The 23,895-nt window shown below is 35.6% G+C and overlaps 2 protein-coding genes across 2 annotated transcripts in view; both read right to left on the bottom strand.

Moving 5' to 3' along the window:
* Nucleotides 1-23,895, bottom strand: part of LOC103509994 (proton-coupled amino acid transporter-like protein CG1139) — an 88,952-nt gene that overhangs the window by 13,935 nt on the left and 51,122 nt on the right. Inside the window, exon 2 of the mRNA XM_026824169.1 lies at nt 10,143-10,251. Within this exon, the coding sequence (XP_026679970.1) occupies nt 10,143-10,216 (74 nt within the window). The 5' untranslated portion in view covers nt 10,217-10,251. The remainder of the gene's footprint in view (nt 1-10,142; nt 10,252-23,895) is intronic.
* On the bottom strand, nt 16,501-22,475 carry LOC103509992 (D-aspartate oxidase-like). Its single transcript, XM_026824168.1, has 5 exons — nt 22,394-22,475; nt 22,161-22,181; nt 21,538-21,765; nt 17,523-17,679; nt 16,501-16,932 (listed from the first exon to the last, which is right to left on the bottom strand). The coding sequence occupies exons 3-5, from the start codon at nt 21,735-21,737 to the stop codon at nt 16,516-16,518; spliced, it is 774 nt and encodes a 257-aa protein (XP_026679969.1). The 5' UTR covers nt 21,738-21,765; nt 22,161-22,181; nt 22,394-22,475; the 3' UTR covers nt 16,501-16,515.

The raw sequence follows: 23,895 nt of genomic DNA, 5'->3' as shown, positions 1-23,895 counted from the left end.
ACAAATAATTTATGGTTTGTCAATGGGAAAGTGGTCTAAGGAACGAGAGTTCGTACCTGTATATCTTTTTGGGTCAATTCTCTCTTTTCGTTCTAAACCTTTATTGCTTTATTCTTTGTTTCTCTTTTGAATTGTCTAGGCGCTAATAATACACTGGATATAAAATACATTATGATTTAGTTTCTTCTTTTGAAATTTCTTTATAATTCAATGAACACAAACTAAATGCAAGAATTTATAATATCAATGAAATTCATTCATTCTAGATTCAATGTTTCAATAGTTCCCGGTGTTCAAGTTTTTTCTACTGTTATAAGCTCAAGACCTGCTGAAAATCCGAGGGATACCCATAGTGGAAACCTTCAGTATTTCCCTTACAGTAGCACCTGCAACCTGTACTAGTCACTCTCATGTGACGATGGACTTCGTAATAATACTAGGAGCTAGGAGTAATTAAAATGAACTCTGGGAGTTTCAATTTGATAGCGATCATTACCTCAAGACACATGGCAATTATGCTTAACCCATTGAAGTGTCCCATAATGACGTACGAGTATTTTTCCAGATGGAATTTGCAATTTGTCACAATGCCCCTTCATATTGTTATTAGCTGCTCATTTAGTTAGAAACGTATTTCTACGATTAATTTGAAATAAATTAATTCAGAAAAACTGTGCAGTATTGAAGTATGTATTAACAGGGCTTAAGATAATAAGATCGCCCTGGTAGCAGTTATCACAAGGTTGAGAGATCATGGAGATGTAATGAGTGCATTGATTCATCCCCTTTAGCTACCCTTATATTGCAGTTATTCTACAAGTAGGTATGACCATAAACGATAGTTAAAGCATACACATTAAAGAAATTTAGAACCTGTCTATTAACAATTCTCATTTTAACAGTTAACCATCTTATAAATAACTTTTCCAATTCGTCATTTCAATTGAGAAATTTTGACTGTTGAATTTCATTGACACTTTCTGTCTTTGACGGGTCCACTAAATTTAGGGGCATGGACAATATCTGACAGACAAGATAAGAGCTGACTTCAAGCTCCATCTCTCAATATGGATTTGAATTTTAGAACCTATTTTAGTAAAAAAGTAAATATTTATCTGAAGCATTGAAAGGGAGGAAAACAAATTATCAAGAGAGAACGCTATCAAATCCAGTGGTAAGTACGTACGCGATTAAGTTTCAATGAGACGTACGACTAACAGTAAGTAAAATATTTCAGTGGTCGTCAAACTAAAAACAAGCACGTACCTAGGTTGGTTCAAAGTTGGATGAGAAAAGTACATAAGTAAATCTTGGACCTGGCAGCAGAAAATCTTAGGTACTCTTTGAATTGGTTCCTAAGATATTTTCTTTTCACTCCCCAATATGTGGACTTAATCTAAACATACAAAATAAATCAAAAACTTACAAAAGACAAATACATTCAAATGGCCAGACTTATCTTTTAAACAGGCCCTTAGTCTAGGTAATCTATCTGAAATGAAGAAGATGGAACAAAGTGGAAAATATTTAACTTTTCAACGTTTAGGCACTTGAAAGGAAAGATGAAGAAAACGAGTTTTAAGGAACGGCATTTACTAAACTAAAAGAAATAATACTTGAAATGAAATTTTCAATACCAAAGGAACATAATTCCATAAATTATGATAATGGGGGAAGATAATCAAATTTTTGAGCAATCAGTTCAGGTTAAATATAATTTAGTACAATCGGGAAGGGTAATGAAAAGTCTTATACTCTAGGTACCTAGAAAAGGGCTTAACATAATTTTATTATGTCTTCCTTCAAAGAAACTTATAAATAAAACTTAACACAAAGGACAAGAAAGGTCCGGACAGAAAAACAAAGAAAAAGTTTTTAAGTATATACTTGTATAAAATTAAAATGATTTTAGGAGCTAAAAGAGAAAAGGTACCAAGTACGTATAAGTAAAAAATACAAGGTCAGTGATTCTCAAAGCTTCAGTAAGCTGGAATTATGTCTTCCTTCAAAGAAACTTATAAATAAAACTTAACACAAAGGACAAGAAAGGTCCGGACAGAAAAACAAAGAAAAAGTTTTTTAAATATATACTTGTATAAAATTAAAATGATTTTAGGAGCTAAAAGAGAAAAGGTACCAAGTACGTATTAGTAAAAAATATAAGGTCAGTGATTCTCAAAGCTTCAGTAAGCTGGAAAATTCAACTGTACCTACCTATAATAAAAAATCAATTCATTAGGCCGCATTGGAAAAACTTGCGCTTGACGTAAGTCGAATAAGTCTAATTACAACAAAAACTATGTAAATAAACAACATCTAAATAATGAAAGAATAACCTATGAATCACAACATTTTGAAAATATGTAGTAGACTGTTTACTGGTACTAAATTTCGGGAAATCTGTTTTGAAGCTTGAAAATTATGCGTGAATAGGTATGTAAAAGCAATAAACAACGGTTTCTTGGTGATCATAAAAAAGTGCTAACAATGAGGGGGATATGGGAAGAAAACTGTTGAAAAGAGGTCCTTGTAATCAGGGCCAACATAAATAAAGTTTATTTTTATAAACATCTTACATCTAAAACTCACAGTAAATACAATAGAAACAAATAAATACTTAATTCTATACTAAAACGTAAATCAAATGTAATCAGGGCCAACATAAATAAAGTTTATTTTTATAAACATCTTACATCTAAAACTCACAGTAAATACAATAGAAACAAATAAATACCTAATTCTATACTAAAACGTAAATCAAACTCACAAAAAGAAAATATAAAAGTAAGAAAGACGCTCTTCACGAGCAAAGGAGAAAGATAGCTTAAATCGGTGTTTTCCTATCAATGAACTCGACCGTTTTTAAAAAAACATTTGAATTGGTAATATTAATTTTGAAACGAAACAAAGTTGATTCTTCAGCCCATTTTCGCAACAATCTTCAGCCCATTTTCGCAACAATCCGCAAAACCTCATTTATTGTGAATTATATTCTAATATTTGATTAGTACAGATTAAACTTTAGCAGTCAAATATCAGAATACGTAGACTCCTAATACAAAATCAGGCCTTGTGGCCGTTTTTTTTTTTTTTTTTTTTTTTAACATTTGAATTTGTAATATTAATTTTGAAACGAAACAAAGTTGATTCTTCAGCCCATTTTCGCAACAATCTGCAAAACCTCATTTATTGTGAATTATATTCTAACATTTGATTAGTACAGATTAAACTTTAGCAGTCAAATATCAGAATACGTAGACTCCTAATACAAAATGAGGCCTTGTGGATTTGAGAATTAGAAACAAAGAATATTACCCATTTATGACGTACGATAGATAAAAAAATAAGCACTTTGAATGTTGATATCACTTTATTGTTTTGAAAAAAATCTCAGAATATTACAAACAATAGGATGTAATGAAAGTACATTTTGGTACCCATTTACCTTCCAAGTGCAGTTGTATTGGATCAGTTTTACCATTTCTGTTACACTTGTATTTGTTTACAATAAAAATTACAAAAAGCAGTAAAACAACGCTCTTCAGGCAACATTCGATAAGAACCCGACTTTTAAACGTTTCAGAAGAAAGGGTTTATGGCGTAAAATGCAATGATCTCTTCAATACTGGAGTAGGTTCCGGAAATGAGAGCCCCGAGGGAAATCAAAATAATAATAAAATTCTTGATGGTTCGGGGACGGTACCACGATTTGTTTGGATCGTAGAAGGTGACGTAATCGATGACAGCAGGACAGAAGAGGCCGAGCATGGAAAAGCAGATGGCACCTACTAGTGAGATGATGGGACCAAGGTTGGGAATGATAGCAGCCACCAGAACTGAAATAAGAAAGTAGTGGAATTAAAAATGGCCTCTGGAAAACAGAAGACTGTAGTAATGGAGTTGAAATTTTCCAAGACATGGTTTTACACCCTACTTTATGAACAAAATTGTCGCTCTCAAGTTAGATTGAAACAAATTTTGCCCAAGTAGATATTTGGAATTGATGCTTCAATGCAGCTTCTTGAGAGCCAGTATGTTGTTCATAAATATGGCCCTTAGCTTGAAAAAAAAAAGTACATACCTGTTCCTATAATCATGAGTCCACGCATAATATAATATCCCATGTTGTGACGAGGTATGGGGACTCTGTGCTTGATTCTTTCCCAGACAATCTCAGAGGGTACTCCAAACTGTAATCCGTACGTGAACAGAATGGATAAAGCCACCAGGATCTTAATAGACTCCGAGAATCTGTGGAAAACAACAAAAACTCATTGCTAGTATAGCTCGCTATAATGTAGTAATAGAAAGTAAAAAGGAAATTTATATAAGCACTTGTCAGATCCCATGGTGTAGTGGTCACTAAGCTAGTCTTGCACGCGGGAAACCCGGGTTCGATTTCCGGCGGGACAGAATGGATAAAGCCACCAGGATCTTAATAGACTCCGAGAATCTGTGGAAAACAACAAAAACTCATTGCTAGTATAGCTCGCTATACTGTAGTAATAGAAAGTAAAAAGGAAATTTATATAAGCACTTGTCAAATCCCATGGTGTAGTGGTCACTAAGCTAGTCTTGCACGCGGGAAACCCGGGTTCGATTCCCGGCGGGGTCAAAAAAATTGTATCATGCAAATGATTAATTCCGTGACTTACTGTTGCGGGGCCCAGTCAGCTTCGTGAGGAAAGTGGTTAACGAAAATGAGATCGGTGCCAGAATGGTAGATAAATAATTATAGGATAAATAATAATGGAAAGTAAAAATTACTCACGGGTCTTTGGGCAGGTTGAGAGTGATGCTTCCCTTGGTATCTTCTCCGTATTTGAGATAGCCACAGTATCCCACCATTCCGTAGAAAGAAATGACAACAGCCATGGCGATATTCAGGACTCCGAATTTTCCGAGGAAATGACCTGGTTTCTTCATGGAGTTCTCAATGGGTAACACCTGTGAAAATCAAATAACGACATTTATCTATTTGTTACGAACAAAATTTTGGGTTTTAATCATGGCACATTGCATACTTACTTAGTTTCTAGGCGTTCATACAAATTATACCCTGTCAATTTATGCTAAAATGGAACTAAAGAAAAAGGAAGATTACCTATTTCAAATGAAATAACCTATTTAAAATACGTCCATTTTCAAACTCGTATTTCCCCAAGAAAAGCATTAGAAAAGAAGTCAATAATTCATTAGTTTTGGGCCATTTTAGTAAATTGAAGGAAAAGTAGTTTTTACGAATAAAATCGAAGCATCACTTATTTGTTAAGTGACAGAATCGCGTAGGGATTTCTAATGTCAAATATTGTTACTTACAGTGCCGATTCCTTCCATGGCGAACAATACTGTTGAGAAGAAAAGCGGGAATTGGGTGAAAGGAGCAACATTATGTCTGGTGGAAGTGTCGGGCAAATCAGTCACTGGAAAAATAAAACAACATTGATTTTATTTCTAAATAATAACTTCCTTTATTAACAGGCATTCATACAATTTTTCAGAATGATTTCCTGGGTTGTGATTTTCACCTTATTATATTAGTTGTATTGTACCTAGAGGCCACTTCATAGGTACAAAAATGTAGCCCATGAAATGCCAAAAATAGACCTTGGTTAGACTACTGGGTAATGGGATTTTTCACTCCTAACTTAGCAGGATCAATAAGGTACATTCTGTTATAAATCTAATGAACAAATCTTATTATAATTATTAATGATGCAATTATCAAATTCTGAGATTATTCTGGATTCCCATCCCCAATTCAAATACTCAATATTTCAAGTGTTGACATAATTAGGCATTATCATATTGACTGACCTTGTTTAATGCTATCATTTCTGGGGATTAGGCAGATTATCCTATTTTGAAATCCACTTCAATAAGAACCAAATATCTCCATAATCCGTCATAATATTGAAGTTGACAGGTTAAGCAATCTACATAGTCTAATGAACTTCATAGTCTAGTGGTTATATCACACTGACCTACCAGTCTGCAGGAGGTCCCTCTCAAAATAAGTACAAGTCCTTCTAAAATTAAACAAATAGGTTAAGATCAACGAGAGAAAAATACAGTGGGCAAAATTTGTGGCCAATTCATGTCTCCGGTATTGTTAGTTTGGCTGTCCAAATTTGACTCATAGATGTTCCATCTGTCTGATGGAGAAATTTATAGAAGTGGTTCTAACAAAACCAATTTGACGCTTTGGAGCGATTTTAGGCCCTAAAGTCATACACATAAAGACCCCGGTACTACCTTTAGAAAAGCTTTTGTTAGGTTTCATTAAAATTTAAATACATGAGCTGTCCAATATTATGAACGCAGTACGAATAAGACAGAAGGTAGATAGATATGAACTCATTATGCATTTCTTAGTACATATTTTTCGTTTGAGTCACTTTAGATTTGTAGGTACATGCATCTTACGTGTAATATGCAACTGAAGTCTTCCTACATTTCAGAAAGAAAACTGAATTTTCTATTTCAGCCTTTCCTTTGAAGGTTTACAAAAGGAAACCCGATATTGTGTCAAAAATAGGCGTTATAAATTTGAGTAAATTTATTATCTGTATGAGTTGTTCAGAACTCGTATTTTACTTTTGGTGGGAAAGGCTCATCTTTGCATAAGAAAAATACGACAGCGAAAATATCAGATTTTCCACAGAGGATTTCGTTTTCCTCTTTCAATTTTTTCAATAGATGAAAAGTATTTATATTAGTATCTGATGTTGAAAATGAAATGCCAAAAATAGACCTTGGTTAGACTACTGGGTAATGGGATTTTTCACTCCTAACTTAGCAGGATCAATAAGGTACATTCTGTCATAAATCTAATGAACAAATCTTTTAGGTGACACATTGGCATACCTGGCAATGTTTTCCAAATGTCTATACTTGGCAGGTCCATTGGCGAAAGCAGCTCCGGCTGTGTCTGCGAAACTCATCTTTGGCGTTTTAGTCCTTGTTGACAAAACTTGCGAGCATCGAACCTGAAAAAACACAGGATTTCATCAATAATGGTTGCAGGATATTGATATTGAATAGGAAATTGAAACACCAGTAAATCAGGCGACTGTGTGTCAGGGCTTGAAACTAATAATAAAGTATAATTAAAAAGTTAGAGTATGAGTATCTACTTGTAGGTGTAGTTAAAAAGTTACAGCAATAAATTATATTTTTATATAGTCCAGGATTTTACACTGTAATTGAAATTCGTAAGACAAAAAATCAGTTCAGATTCCCCAAGAACAATTTGACAATATTAGAGCATAATGTTATACCTAGTAATCTATTTGGTTCTTACCAGCATATGTACACAGTAGGTACATAAAATGCCCACTATGATTGTCCCGAAAGCCCCTAGCATCAATCCAGAATTCTTGAAAGTTCACGGACGTACTTGTACTTCAAGGCAAAAAGAGGAAAGGGGTTGAGATTTATTAAGCTGTTGAGTACTTACTTAGTCCCATTGACATGTGAGTAGTGGGATTAGAAAATGGGCTGAACTAAAGATATTCAAGTCGCGTCGGCTTATTAATAAAACACTCGTACTTACAGGTATACGCACGAGTATGTCTACTAAATTTGTCTGACCTCATTTTGATAATGAAAATGTCTAATTTTAGCCCAGAATATGGAGTACTTTTTTGTAGTTAAAACTGTCCAAAGAAAAGAACTTATCAGGATACTGCTAATATGTATTAAGGCTGATGAAAATTGGAAATACGAGACCTAACCTAACCTAATATAGAAAATAGTGATTGATGTACATAACTAGAAATTAATGTTGGTAATTTTCATCCAAATCACGTGCAGCATTAAAACTGTCCAAAGAAAAGAACTTATCAGGATACTGCTAATATGTATTAAGGCTGATGAAAATTGGAAATACGAGACCTAACCTAACATAGAAAATAGTGATTGATGTACATAACTAGAAAATAATGTTGGTAATTTTCATCCAAATCACGTGCAGCACAGGAATTACCACATAATCTTACAGCAACCAATACATACCCACATGTAACCAGGTTTTGAAAATTACTAGTACGTAATTGAATAATCAGGATTGTTTGTAATAATTAAGTTATGTGTATTTTCCTCCTCTAAGGCGTGCGAGAGTCAAGAGTTTTACACTTTTACAGGGTGAACACTAAACACAATACAGGAAGCTTTAGGTGTATTAATCTATTAATATTCAACTAGGTATACCAAGATGACAGATGATTTATGAAAACAGACCTGGTAAGGTGAAAAATGGAATAATTCTCCACTATTAGCGATTTTGTCTTATTTTTAGTATCAGTTGACGTCTTCAGTTGATATAATGTCAACATAGATCAAGTGGTCAGAGTTATTGAAACTTCCTGTTCCCTCCTCTAAGGCGTGCGAGAGTCAAGAGTTTTACACTTTTACAGGGTGAACACTAAACACAATACAGGAAGCTTTAGGTGTATTAATATTCAACTAGGTATACCAAGATGACAGATGATTTCTCCACTATTAGCGATCTTGTCTTATTTTTAGTATCAGTTGACGTCTTCAGTTGATATAATGTCAACGTAGATCAAGTGGTCAGAGTTATTGAAACTTCCTGTTCTATATTTCTAAGCTGACATGACTCGCATGTTATGTCGCTCTAATGTGCAAACTGCTGCATTAGCAAAATACACCCACTGACATTTGAACAGAATCATTATTCAATGATTCTTCTCAAGAATGGCAATTGCTTGATTCATTTTACATTGGGTAATTTAGAGACACTGGTTTTTCCAACACGAGACACGAGGTTTCATAGAGAAAGGAAAATCGCGTGATCATAACAAACAAGTTGAACTATGTTGAACTTTATTGTGCTAGACCTCATTATACTTGTGGGAATTATTTGACAACGGTATTTCAATGGACTCTGGTTTTACCCAATATATAATCCGGGATATACCTACCTGTAGTCTTGGACTTCTGGTTAAGATTCATTCAAATAATTTGATATCAGCAGACACAATCACCTTGAGCAATGATAGACGTAGTTAGGATCTGAAGGGTATAATCCATCATCCTATTGGTAATAAAGTTGTTTTACCAGGTAAGTCCCAAAGTCTATGAGGTAAACTTGGTTTTATATTATCAGGAAAATTGTCTTTGTTCTTTTGTTCATAGGAGTTTCGCTGTCCGTGTTCTATAGAAATTTGTCTTCTTCCTTTATGTTGGATGGCTGCATTGTCTTGCCCGTCATTTTGCACTTCTGTGAAGCCATGAGCACTTGGTTTTTCTGTCTCCAAATTCACAGAAGAAGCAACATCTAATGCCTCTTCTTCGTTAAAAAAAATCCCTTCTTCATTGAATCAAAACGGGGACACTGACTTGGAAAAAAAGAGTATGAGAAAAGCAGTTGATGATGATGGCGGCGTTAAATATCAATTGGACCTTATTGACGGAACCGGAAGGGAGCTATTATTCATTGCTAACTTGATGAGAAAGTCAATTTGAAATGGTGGCAAGCGTCGCTTCTCTTATCACAGCAACGTATTCAGACTTAGATGAAGCTTTCAGGAATACACTTGCGTCGGAGCTAATGATGATGACGTTGTTGGGTGCCGTCAGATAGTGATCGCTTTTTGTATGCTGATGCTGGTGTCATATTTGAATTTTCCACACTCGAAGAAAATTAAAAAAAAAAAAAATTGACTTTTCAAGTTCTACAACATGACATTGCGTTGTAAGACTAGAAATCCAATGCAATAACTGAAGCCATCATAAGCACTCTCCAGATCTGGATCCTTGGCCAATCCATTGAAACTCCTTGCGGTTGTGTTCAAGTCTGATAGCTTGGCTCTGAAAATAGAAAATGGAAAATTGTGAATGTAATACACTTTTCCTAACATGAACGACATACGTATATATCACAAAATGTCATCACTGAACGAGCTAATGATGATGACGTTGTTGGGTGCCGTCAGATAGTGATCGCTTTTTGTATGCTGATGCTGGTGTCATATTTGAATTTTCCACATTCTAAGAAAATTAAAAAAAAAAAATGACTTTTCAAGTCCTACAACATATGACATTGCGTTGTAAGACTAGAAATCCAATCCAATAACTGAAGTTCAAGGTAGGTAGGACAAAAGATATGAAAAACTTACGTCGAGGCAGTTGTGTATTCTAGATTGGAGTCACTTCCATTGAGTGCTGTCTTCACCTCCATGTGATGCACCATGTTTGGTTTTGGGGGTTGGAATTAGAAATAAATAACTGAAATCAGAGAAACAAGAACACAAAAATTAGTTATTTATTCAGATTCGGTTTGACTCATGAAGTCATGAGTAAATAGAATAGGGTGGTTTTTATGATCAAGAGATTATTATTACATTGTATTTCCTTTAATATGATATTTTTTAGGAATTAAGAGCATAGAAAATAATATTATCCTTGGTATCACTTTTGTATCCCTTTTGAGTATGTATGTCATAAGAAAATGTACAAAAATCACAGAACTAAAAGTGTGGCCATTTTCGCCCTCCTACCCGATTTATGAATCTCTTCATTTTGATTCTTTACTGTTCTTACCGGAATTACCACTCGCCTGAAATTTTCCTATGTACTCACTAGGAAAGAAACTTCCTCCGACGCGACGCGAAGCTACTTAGCTCAAGTTCTCGGTTAAGGTACAAAGTGTAGACTGAGCAATACCAGTAGCAGGGTTTACTAAAAATCATGTTGGGGTATACCTATGATTAATAAATAGCTAATCATATAACCATTATAATCAGAGATCTCACAGAGTTGATTGGCATAGTAAAATTTAGGAAGGCATATGGGCCTGATGTGACCCTTGACACCAATGGTATCTCTTCTTCGAAATTGAGAGCAAATTAAATTACAACTATTGTTGGGGTATACCTATGATTAATAAATAGCTAATCATATAACCATTATAATCAGAGATCTCACAGAGTTGATTGGCATAGTAAAATTCAGGAAGGCATATGGGCCTGATGTGACCCCTTGACACCAATGGTATCTCTTCTTCGAAATTGAGAGCAAATTAAATTACAACTAGAGGTAGGAGTCAAATGTGTATGTTTTACTTTGGAAATCAAACTGGCTTAGAATATAAGAGTTCCGAGTTCAATACCTAGCAGGGTCAAACAATTTTTCACAATGTTTTCAGCTGAGTACTTGATATCAGTGCACTCAGCCTCGTTCAGGCAATTAGGCTGAATGCTACTTTTAATAGAATTGCTATCAGTGGCGGTACTATAAATGTAAGCGAAGTTTTTCTTTCAATGCTATCTATACTTACTTGTAATATGTCTCAGGAGCTAGATATAAAGAGAAATTCTAAACCTACTCCTTTTACATCTTTTTCTCTCTATGCCCCTTTGTCTGTCTCTCCATTATGAACGATTAAAAGAAACAGAGTTAAACGAATTTACACACATCAAGAACACCTTGGGGCGATAATAAACCTGGATATTAAAATTGCTATTATTGTTTCTTAGAGGTGTAACATATAAAACTCGTGAAAAATTAATTGGACTTTATCATGATCCAAAGTACACCTTATACGGTCGATATCTATTATCGTCATAGTTTTGCTCTAATATCATTAGTTGCTAATGTGAACTTGGTACTTGCTCGTCATCATAGGTAGTTAACAAATTGGAAATATAGAAATAATAGAAGACCTATATGTATAAGAAGATGCTCAGTAGCTCAGTGAACATCTCCAAATAACTTTTGTTCATAGAATTACTCTGAGTAGTACTAATGACTGGAAAAGTGTTACCTACCTACTCTGAATCAATGATATTGTTTGATTTTTCGACGAAAAATAAAAACATTTCCAATTTCTGCTGGTGGGAAAAATTGGTGACTTTGTAAGGTCACCTATGAACAGGCATTATTCAAATAAGATTACAGAAGTTATACCTACGGTAGGCCATACAGCCATACACACGAGCGCAAAGTACTACCTAGGTACTAAGGTAATTCATTTCAAGGAGTGCTTGAACCAGGAATCTGGTGAAAGGGTAACTGTTGGTATTTATAAACATATCTGTATATCTTTTTGGGTCAATTCTCTCTTTTCGTTCTAAACCTTTATTGCTTTATTCTTTGTTTCTCTTTTGAATTGTCTAGGCGCTAATAATACACTGGATATAAAATACATTATGATTTAGTTTCTTCTTTTGAAATTTCTTTATAATTCAATGAACACAAACTAAATGCAAGAATTTATAATATCAATGAAATTCATTCATTCTAGATTCAATGTTTCAATAGTTCCCGGTGTTCAAGTTTTTTCTACTGTTATAAGCTCAAGACCTGCTGAAAATCCGAGGGATACCCATAGTGGAAACCTTCAGTATTTCCCTTACAGTAGCACCTGCAACCTGTACTAGTCACTCTCATGTGACGATGGACTTCGTAATAATACTAGGAGCTAGGAGTAATTAAAATGAACTCTGGGAGTTTCAATTTGATAGCGATCATTACCTCAAGACACATGGCAATTATGCTTAACCCATTGAAGTGTCCCATAATGACGTACGAGTATTTTTCCAGATGGAATTTGCAATTTGTCACAATGCCCCTTCATATTGTTATTAGCTGCTCATTTAGTTAGAAACGTATTTCTACGATTAATTTGAAATAAATTAATTCAGAAAAACTGTGCAGTATTGAAGTATGTATTAACAGGGCTTAAGATAATAAGATCGCCCTGGTAGCAGTTATCACAAGGTTGAGAGATCATGGAGATGTAATGAGTGCATTGATTCATCCCCTTTAGCTACCCTTATATTGCAGTTATTCTACAAGTAGGTATGACCATAAACGATAGTTAAAGCATACACATTAAAGAAATTTAGAACCTGTCTATTAACAATTCTCATTTTAACAGTTAACCATCTTATAAATAACTTTTCCAATTCGTCATTTCAATTGAGAAATTTTGACTGTTGAATTTCATTGACACTTTCTGTCTTTGACGGGTCCACTAAATTTAGGGGCATGGACAATATCTGACAGACAAGATAAGAGCTGACTTCAAGCTCCATCTCTCAATATGGATTTGAATTTTATTATTTTAGTAAAATAGTAAATATTTATCTGAAGCATCGAAAGGGAGGAAAACAAATTATCAAGAGAGAACGCTATCAAATCCAGTGGTAAGTACGTACGCGATTAAGTTTCAATGAGACGTACGACTAACAGTAAGTAAAATATTTCAGTGGTCGTCAAACTAAAAACAAGCACGTACCTAGGTTGGTTCAAAGTTGGATGAGAAAAGTACATAAGTAAATCTTGGACCTGGCAGCAGAAAATCTTAGGTACTCTTTGAATTGGTTCCTAAGATATTTTCTTTTCACTCCCCAATATGTGGACTTAATCTGTCGTTTTTTACTTTTATTCACCATAGACTTTATTGTCATTAGGTCTCCTTAATAACACGATTTTTACACACCCCATAGCATGACTAGTACCAATAATCGCCTTCTTGGATAATACGAGTAAATCATACACACTTGTGCACCGACAATGAGCAATAACATCAACAATGCAAGTTCACACGTTCCATGTAATCCATGTTCAAGTAGCAAATTCTTTTCTAACACTATCTTGTCAAGTTTGTTCTTAGATCCTATGTCAAGTATCTGACAGTGCCTGTGGTATAACGATCTCAATCTTCTGTCTTACATACCACAAATGTTAATTTCATCATAAAAATAAATTGACCAGGAAAAATAAAGTTACTCTAATTATACATAACTAATTGGTATTTAGTAATGATGAAATATCGTTTGTAATTTGCCATTGTTCTTTGCTGTTTGCAGAGTGCAGTGGTAAAGTTACACCTAGATTTATAAACAGGGTTTACTAGAGAAATAGAAGAACCCTTTTTTGGACCAACTCATAAAGTAGGTAAAGTATTTAAAGCTCTCAAGTGTGAGATATATTACATCACTGCAATTTTATTCAAGGTCGGAAAATCACATTCCGTAGAAGCTAATATACTGTACATAAAGTATTTAAAGCTCTCAAGTGTGAGATATATTACATCACTGCAATTTTATTCAAGGTCGGAAAATCACATTCCGTAGAAGCTAATCTACTGTACATAGTCATGATTAATTTTATTACATGAATAACCATTAACCCCTTCATAACTAATTCTAATTAGAGCGTTCACATGATTTTAAATTACGACCATAAAGGTGCCCATAAGACCAGGTATACTTTTCATTAGCTAATTATGTTCAATTTATTAACAACCTTATGTTCGAACTATCATGTGATTAATAATATATATTAGCACGTACATGAGCCTTTCAATCTTTCAGTTGTTGAAAATAAAATTGTGTACAAAAATACCTACAAGTGAATATCAGTGACGCGACTCAATGAAGTTATTCCACATACGAAATTTATTAACTAGTTTGTCAAATTCAACAGCATGAATGCAAGGTAGACGAGAATTTGAGAGGAAGTGAATTTTTTTCTCGTGGGCAGACTAGATTGTGCATCACAGGATTTTACACTCGTGCATAATTAAAACTTGAAATGCTTATTGATTTCAAAGACATAGTCATTAGTCATTACATGCAATATACGAGTAGGAATCTAAAAAAAAGTAATTTATTTTCTCGTATTTCACGAATATCGATACAAAGTCTATCTAACTGAAGAACATTGCACTTATACATAAAATACTAAGAATCGTATACATTTATTGCAAATGTCTTAGCTTTTTTTCTAAAGGTAATACCTAGGTAAATATAGGTACAAAACTCTCGAATAATAGACACCGTGATTAAAATGAGATAACACTTGTCATGATAAAGGTCATTTTGAGTACAATTAGTAGACAACAGAATCACAATGATTATCGGTAATAATCACATCCCCGCGTCAGCAATTTGTGTCATAATTAGTGTCACCATTAGACGTTGTGATAAATTGGTTAGATAACATGCGGACAGATGCTTATAAATTGTATCTTTGGTATTATTGTATTATTGTATCTTTGTTCAACACATTTGAACTGTCTTTCTGATACACCTACAAGACTTTTAGCCTGCTTGTCTTGAACTAGCTTTACAGATCACTAGTTTCATTTAGTCTCCTGTCTTCTCATTTTCACCAATCTGTCAAGGTTCTACAAGAAGTTTCTGCTTTTCGTCAATTTATGCATATATTTCTATTTATTTTAGTCTCTTGTCCTTACCATTAAATTGGTTTACTTATTTCGTTTTTTTATTTTTTTATTTACATTATTCAATCTTTTCCTTCTTTATTATTAATTAGTAATTAGATAATTATTATAGGTACCTTCGTAGGTAAACAATCATCAATTATCATGCTAACATTACCTGAATAGGAGAGGTATGAGGACAAGAAATGGACAAGAGGAGAATTGGGTAAGGAAGGGATGGACAAGGTATGAACAAGAGGAGAATTGGTATCGGGTACCCTAATACTTAAAGACCGGTAAATAAGGGTTGATACGAGTAGGTATGTGTGACTAGTTGCTAGAGTTTATACTGAATAAACACTCAACAATATGACCTTGTCTTTCAGAAACTAGACTAGTAAAACGTCAAGTTCAAAATCACCTGTATATACTTCTAATATGTAAAAATCAAACGTAATTATTTATTGGCCATTAGCCCATTACTGGACAAAAAAAATCAATGACATTTTCCCCTTTCCCTAGATCTGTTTGTTTTCTGCCTGTGGAATTCGGTTTCAAAGTAGTGAAAATTTTACGACAATTTCTTTGGAAAAAAAATCTAGCTTGGCCTCGAACTATTGGGGTACGTACTAATTAATACTAAAATAAGAAGAGAATAAGTCTTCACTTGACTAAATAAACGAATTTATTGATGGAAAAGAGTCTCTTTTCCATTCCAACGAATTTATTGATGGAAAAGAGTCTCTTTTGATGGAAAAGAGTCTCTTTTCCATCAATAAATTCGTTTATTTAGTCAAGTGAAGACTTATTCTCTTCTTATTTTAGGATATTATTCCTGCTGATTGCTTTTTTTTTTCTTCAAGAGGTCTGATAGAAAAAACTGTTCCGCTACTGCAAAGGAGAGAGAGAGAACGCGAGGGAGAGAGAGAGGGATGGAGGGAGGGAGAGGGAAAGAGAGAGAGAGAGAGAGAGAGAGAGAGAGAGAGAGAGAGAAAGAAAGAGTGAGAGAGAGAAAGAAAGAAAGAGGGAACGAAAAAGAGGTAGGAATTGAAAGAGAGAGAGAGAGAAAGGAAGGGAAATAGAAGGAGGGAGGGGCAAAGGGTGGAAGAAAGGGTTAGGAATGACAGAAAAGAGAAAGAGATAGAGGAAGGACAAGAGGTAAGAGGAGAAAGAGATATGAAAAGGGAAGGAAGGAGGAGAGAGAAGGATAGAAAGGAGGGACAATTTTATTTATTGTTAATAAAATAAATAAACATAATATTCTAGAGGTGTGGCAGTGAAGAGGAAGAATGGGCTAACGCGGATCCTCTCTGTCTTAGTTAAAAGGGTTTATTATTAGGTATCTTCAACAAGAAAAGTAAAAAAAAAAATAATAAATAATAATAATGGCACACGTTAAAAGTCAAAAGCAAATCCGTCAACCTCTTCTTTCTCCCCACCACCACACCCACCCCGGCATTTACCTTCCCACCCGGCGTCTGCTCACATTCCACCCTCACTCTATACCGGTGTGGTCTCAAGCCCACCCAACACTGGCCACCCCCACACGCCCCCACCCCGGGTAGTAACTCCTCCGTACGGGCCAGAATCGACTCCGTATCTGTCGATTCGACACAGCGATTGACGTGGCCGAAATTTTGTGTGCCACCTAACGTGACCAGGGAGTCGAAGCCGTTGGGAATGATGTACGTGTCGTATTCGTTCTTGTAGAAGTTGGTGATGTGAGGGGCTTTTATCTGAAAATATTTGCATGTTAATATTTACCTGTTTCCTACCTTTGAGATCTACACCTGCTTTCCCTCGCCCGTGAAGGGTTCTCATTTTTATATGCTTTTTTACTTTCCTTATCCTATAGGAAGGAAAGTAATGTAATTAGTGCCAAAACACGTTTTGAGGTCCCTAGAGCCTAAATCCAAAGTTTTAGCCATTGGTCTGTCTGTCCGTCTGTAAACAAAATATCTCGAGAACGGTATTAGCTAGAGACTTGAAATTTGGCATGCAGCTGTCAAATTTGACAAGGATGCGGCACGGAACTTTTGGTTAAGATTGGTGCAACGGTTGGCGGCATTTTACCGCTTTTTGCCGGTTTTCGGTGTAATTCAACAATATCTTGGGAACGGTATGAGCTAGAGACTTAAAATTTGGTATTTAGTCCACAAATGAGACAAGAATGTAACACAAAACTTTTGGTTAAGATAAGTGCTGTGGGATCAAGGCTCCATTGAGAACGCTTCTATTCAAGTATTCATTAGCATGGTTTGTTTATTTTCTCTTGCGTCGGTACTAGGCGAGGGTCGATGGTTCTCCGTTGTGAAAGCCTACTTACCCTTATAGTTTGTCCTCGCACAGGTATCACATGCATATCATTACATAGAGTTCTAGCACCCAGTCCTGTACAGTTGAATATGGTGTTGTATTCGGAACCCAGCTCTGAGAATGACGAGATGTATTTCTCTATGACTTTACCGCCTGCTGTCTTGAATCTGTGAACAAATAAAACGGACATTGATTTTAAATCATTACATGAAAGTAAAATCAAAAAATCAAATCAAGAATGATAATAAACTGAATATTAAACAAATTAGGTAGATACCTACATAGGTACTGATTTTCTCTAATCACGATCGAATAAACTACGGGCTAAAAAATTTCCGGAGGGACGGGCCCAGCTTGTTATATATTAGATATAATGTAGAAAATAAGAAGCCACATTGAATATTTCTGTAAACAACAACAAAATTGTATTTTGATTTTTGATCATTATGTTAAATAATTTAATCGTTCTTCCTATCTTCAATAGAAATAGACAACAATCTGGGTTTAATACCTATAAACTTGTTTTAATTGTGCTAAACAAAAATATTGTTCTAATTGGACTTACAGACATTTTGGAATGATTATTTCACGTATTTTATTCCAAATTTATATCTCAGCAGGTGGTATCTGGAGGGACGGGCCCAGCTTGTTATATATTAGATATAATGTAGAAAATAAGAAGCCACATTGAATATTTCTGTAAACAACAACAAAAGTGTATTTTGATTTTTGATCATTATGTTAAATAATTTAATCGTTCTTCCTTATCTTCAATAGAAATAGACAACAACCTGGGTTTAATACCTATAAACTTATTTTAATTGTGCTAAACAAAAATATTGTTCTAATTGGACTTACAGACATTTTGGAATAAATATTTCACGTATTTTATTGCAAATTTATATCTCAGCAGGTGGTATTTAACACCTCTCCCCCCTCCCCCTAAAAAAAAAATACTTTGGCCATATCATAAAAAGATATTATCAAAAATTTCCGCGAAAATTCGAATAATATCTACAAGTTAAGAGTTAATAAACTGATTATTAAACAAATTAGGTAGGTACATAGGTACTGATTTTCTCTAGTTAACAAGAGGGGTAATAAATCGTATTTTTTCTTGTGGAACCTGACTGATTACTAAACACTCAACAGTGTCAAAAGTAGCGTCTACAGTCTACAGTTCTACACTATATCGGGGTTTTCCCTTTTTTATGTCTGAATAATTCTGAGGGAGTCGAAACCCCGACCTAGTGCTTACAAGGCTAACTATTAGGCTGGCTAGACCACCTTTTTTTGGGTTCAATGGAGCAGTTGCAGTTGGGTAAAAATTATGAATAAAAGGTCGATTCCTACGTAAAAAGTTGTGAAAAATCCAAATCTGAAGTCAAAACTCCGAAAAAGTAACTTTAAATGGTCGAAAATTCCATTTTTAATTGGTCGATTCCTACGTAAAAAGTTGTGAAAAATCCAAATCTGAAGTCAAAACTCCGAAAAAGTAACTTTAAATGGTCGAAAATTCCATTTATAATTGCCGTTCTAATGAAAGAGGTTCTAATGAAAGCGTTCAAATAATCTAATGAAAGAGTTCAAAGTGCCGTTCTAATGAAAGAGTGTGACGTCAGACTTTACGCAGTTGTTTTTTTCGTTCGTTAGGTAGCGCCACTATGTAAACGCGCTAGCGGAGGAGCAGAAAGAACTGCGCACAAACACATTAATGCGTTGCCTGCGAGGGAGCTTTGATGTGAGAAAAATTCCGTTGATCCTCATTTTTCCTGCTCTATGACTTTGAAACACTACCCAAGTAAGCGCAACTGATCTATTATTACCTACCCATTTGCAACTGCTCCATTTTCAATTACCAAGTCTCCTCTACCTACCTTTTCTTTTCTAATAAAGTTTCTTTCGACCAATATCCACCTAACTTAGTTTTCTACTTTTCTCCATTTAATCAATTCCCTCAACTTCTACTTCGTGGTCGCGACAAAAGTATAAGGGAAATAAATGGCGAAATAAAAAATGTTTTATGATCCCCCGGGAAAACGTATGTAGGTCAGGGTTATAAAATATATTATCCAGATAGACAGGATGCCAGCCAAGTTCCCTACGGGAGCGTATGCCGTGACGTCAAAGTTCACGATTTACCGGTATTTTTTAAATCGATTTATCTCGGGATCTAGAAGTCGTAGAGAAAAAAGAAAAATTCCGTTGGTCCTCATTTTTCCTGCTCTATGACTTTGAATCATCACACAAGTAAGCGCAACTGATCTATTGACTGAAGTGTAGACACAACTTTGTATTCCATGTTTTTCTTTTTACAATAAAATTATTCTACAAACAAAAATGATTTAAAAAACAACAAAGTTTGGTATTGCTTAAATTAGGTACACTAGAAATAGAGGAATGATGTAAAAATAGAATATTTGTTTAAAACAAAAGTTTTGATAAAATATCACAAAATTTTGGAATGATATTTTTTTCACATTTCATTAACTTAAATGCTAAATACCTAGCCAGCCCGCAGCGGTACCCGTTGAATGCACCAGTTACCACCGGATCATTTAGGATAATCAACGTTGTGCGTGGTTGTTATCTGGATGGGTGGCCGTTTGGGTTAACATGTACTGGCTAATTTCAGGGTGCACTCAGCCTCGTGAGGACAATTGAGCTTGGTGCAATCAAAACGAAGATCCCAGCAGAGAAACTGCCTCACAAAGAAAAATAAAATAGGTAAACGTATTGTTCATGAAAATTATCAAGTCTTACAGAACTGTGTAAACAGCCAGCTCCTCCTCAGACATACGCTTGTATACGGGCAGGACTGGTTTCAGGTAGTGGTTCTGAAATGGGACAAGGAGACATAGTTTCCAGCGATACAGCCTGAATTTTCACAGTTTGATAGAATTGAGATGAAATGACTTATACTCTTCACTTGGGTTGGTATTTACTTGAAGACAGAAAATTGATAGAGATATCCTAGTTAGATTGACTGGTAGTGCGTCTACCTTGTAAGCGCTAGGGTGCGGGTTCGATTCCCAACCGGGATGGCTTTTATTCTGAACAGATAGTGGTTCGTTCTCGGAACGGCTGGCTTTCTCCTATTCCGTCTTCCTTCTCTCTTCGATTTCGGGACGATAAAACACCTATATATCAAATTAAAGGTCTTTTTACCAGGAACACGAAAGTGGTGGTGCAAATTTTGCCCAGAGAACCAAAAAGCCATTTCAAAACCAATTTGAAATGTAAAATGTAAATGTACATTTTGCATTTTGCATTTTCCATTTTGCATTTTGCGGTTCGCACATCTCTGTATTTAACACCTCTCCCCCCTGGCCCTAAAAAAAAAAAAGAAAAATACTTTGGCCATATCATAAAAAGATATTATCAAAAATTTCCGCCAAAATTCAACAAGTTAACAAGAGGGGTAATAAATCGTATTTTTCCTTGTGGAACCTGACTGATTACTAAACACTCAACAGTGTCAAAAGTAGCGTCTACAGTCTACAGTTCTACACTATATCGGGGTTTTCCCTTTTTTTATGTCTGAACAATTCTGAGGGAATCGAAACCTCGACCTAGTGCTTACAAGGCTAACTATTAGGCTGGCTAGACCACCTTTTTTTTGGGTTCAATGGGGTAATTGCAGTCGGGTAAAAATTATGAATAAACGCCGTTCCGAGAACGAACATTATCCGTTCAGGATAAAATCCGCCGCGGCGAGAATCGAACCCGCGGCCTAGCTTTTACAAGGCAGACGTGCTACCAACCAAGCTAACTAGGCTGGCTTCTTCTTATGAAATAAATAGGTGTGCAAATAAACACAACAGATATAGCCTTACTTAGTGGTTTCCAAATCGGGGCCCATGGCCGTTCCGAGAACGAACATTATCCGTTCAGGATAAAATCCGCCGCGGCGAGAATCGAACCCGCGGCCTAGCTTTTACAAGGCAGACGCGCTACCAACCAAGCTAACTAGGCTGGCTTGAAATAAATAGGTGTGCAAATAAACACAACAAATATAGCCTTACTTAGTGGTTTCCAAATCGGGGCCCATAAAGTTGGGACTGGGCTCAAACAGGCCCGCGGCCCCATCACTCGTAGTATCCATATTGAACTTATCAGCTATAACTGTGACGTCACAGTTTGGAAACCGCCGCTGTAACTCTAGGGCTGTTGATAGGCCGATGATCCCGGCCCCGAGAATTGCCACCTTGTGATTCGAACCCATGACCTTTGGATTGGCGGGACAAGACTGACTGTGGGGGGTGAGATATGAAACAGAAAATCAAATCAATAATTTTCTGTGGTGAAGCAGGGGGGGCTTCACTATTTGGTAGAATATTACGGATTATCAAATCAAATCATGAATCTTTTTTAAAATAATAATAAAAAAAAAATATTTGTGGTAAAGTAGAGAGCTTTTTCACAACTTTTGTGGGTATCACAGTATTACTGCGTGCTTCCTTTACCATTATTTTCCATTGATCAACCTTTTCACACTGATGGTAACGTCACCACTCGTCGCTACTTGATTAAAGTATCGTCATTCGTCTCAATAGTCCTTAGTGCACCCCGAACTCGAAAAAACCTTGAACATTTTCTTTTGGCTCTGCCAACTGAAGAGCTGAGTAAAGGTGTTAAATCAACTAACCTATGAGTAAAGATGCTAAATTCCATTGATCAACCTTTTCACACTGATGGTAACGTCACCACTCGTCGCTACTTGATTAAAGTATCGTCATTCGTCTCAATAGTCCTTACGCGGCGGAGTGCACCCCGAACTCGGAAAAAACCTCGAACATTTTCTTTTGGCTCTGCCAACTGAAGAGCGAGTAAAGGTGTTAAATCAACTAACCTATGAGTAAAGATGCTAAATTGCTAAATCTACCACACAGCACTCACTCTCTGCACTATCACTGAAAACTAACTAACTAGATAACTAACAATAAAGCTTATCAAAATTGAAAAAAAAAAAAAAAAAAAAACTAAAAAACTGAGGGAAAGAAAAAAAATGAAAAAAAAAAAAAAAAAAAAATCTAAATACTGATGGAAAGTAACAAAAACATAAATGAAATTAAAGTAATAAACTGATTACAGACCAGACATAGCAAGTTGTACTGAGGACCCTTGTCCTTGACCCCTGTCCCCTGTAGTGTTATCAATTTATCAGAAATAGAAATTTCTTCAAACTACGACTAAATTAATCTCTTCAATTGATTAAAATTCAATAAAAAGTATAGGAAAACTCTGGCTTTTCGATTTCGAGACGATAAGACTTCTGTCAAAGCTCTTAAAAACCCCTATTATGGGTTTTTATTGTTTTTAAGAGCTAACACCTGCCTCGGTGGTGTGGTCAAGGCGCTCGCCTGGTAAACAGGAGGGCGTGGGTTCAATCCCAGCCGAGGTATGGAATTTTATCCTCAATATAATTTGAGAATTTGACCACAATAATAGTAGTAGCCTACTGCTGGAGTAAAGGAAGTTTCAGTCCTATGCGAGCAGTATAAATAAGCACTATTATTATTATTAGAGCTAACCTAGTTAGCTTGGAGAGTAGAGCGTCTGTCTTGTAAGCGCTAGGCCGCGGGTTCGATTCCCGCCCTGAGCGGGATGTGCGCGGAACAAATGATAATAAAATCAAGCGTGCCGGGAGACGCGCGAACGTCAAGAGTTCGAAGCGCCCCCCGGCCTAAATTAACACGAAATTGAGTTTCAACCTTTTTCGGCATTTTCAACTCAACTTTTCTCCCACTTCCCTTCAACTTTAAGCAATTTTTACTTCATACTAGTAAGTCCTTAAGGCATGGCCGTTCATGTCACTCACCCATTTAGTGGTCTTGCTCGGCGTAGCTTAACAAAAACGAACCGGAAAACAGCCTATAACCTTCACGGGAGTGCAAGCAATAAGTTAACAAAGTTTCATAGCAATCAGATGAGCGGTTTGGCTAGGCATAAAGTTCGAACACACAAACATTCATTTTTAGCCCGTCCTTCCTTTATTATTACGATAGTAATAAAAAAAGGTATAAGGGACGGGCTATTGTATTCGCTTCGGTGTCGTCTGGTACTCTGTCCCCATAGAAGGACTTATCCAAACCTGGTCGACCTATATATCAAATTAAAGGTCTTTTTACCAGGAACACGAAAGTGGTGGTGCAAATTTTGTCCAGAGAACCATAAAGCCAAGAAAACGAAAAAAAATGGTTTTCGGGGATTTTTTTTTTTTTTTTTCACATTTTCTCACACAAATGAGCTCAGATCTTGAAATTTGTCGCGACGACCTATAAACTCAAAGCGAGAAAGTTTTTGATAACACTTCAGTCGATAATTTAAGACCGGTTTTAGCGTCACCTGTGTTAAGCTACGCCGAGAAAGGCCAATAAATG

This window comes from Diaphorina citri, unplaced genomic scaffold (assembly GCF_000475195.1).
Source record: "Diaphorina citri unplaced genomic scaffold, Diaci psyllid genome assembly version 1.1 scaffold552, whole genome shotgun sequence".
Classification (NCBI taxonomy): Eukaryota; Metazoa; Arthropoda; class Insecta; order Hemiptera; family Psyllidae; genus Diaphorina; species Diaphorina citri.
This window is presented reverse-complemented; position numbering and strand designations above follow the sequence as displayed.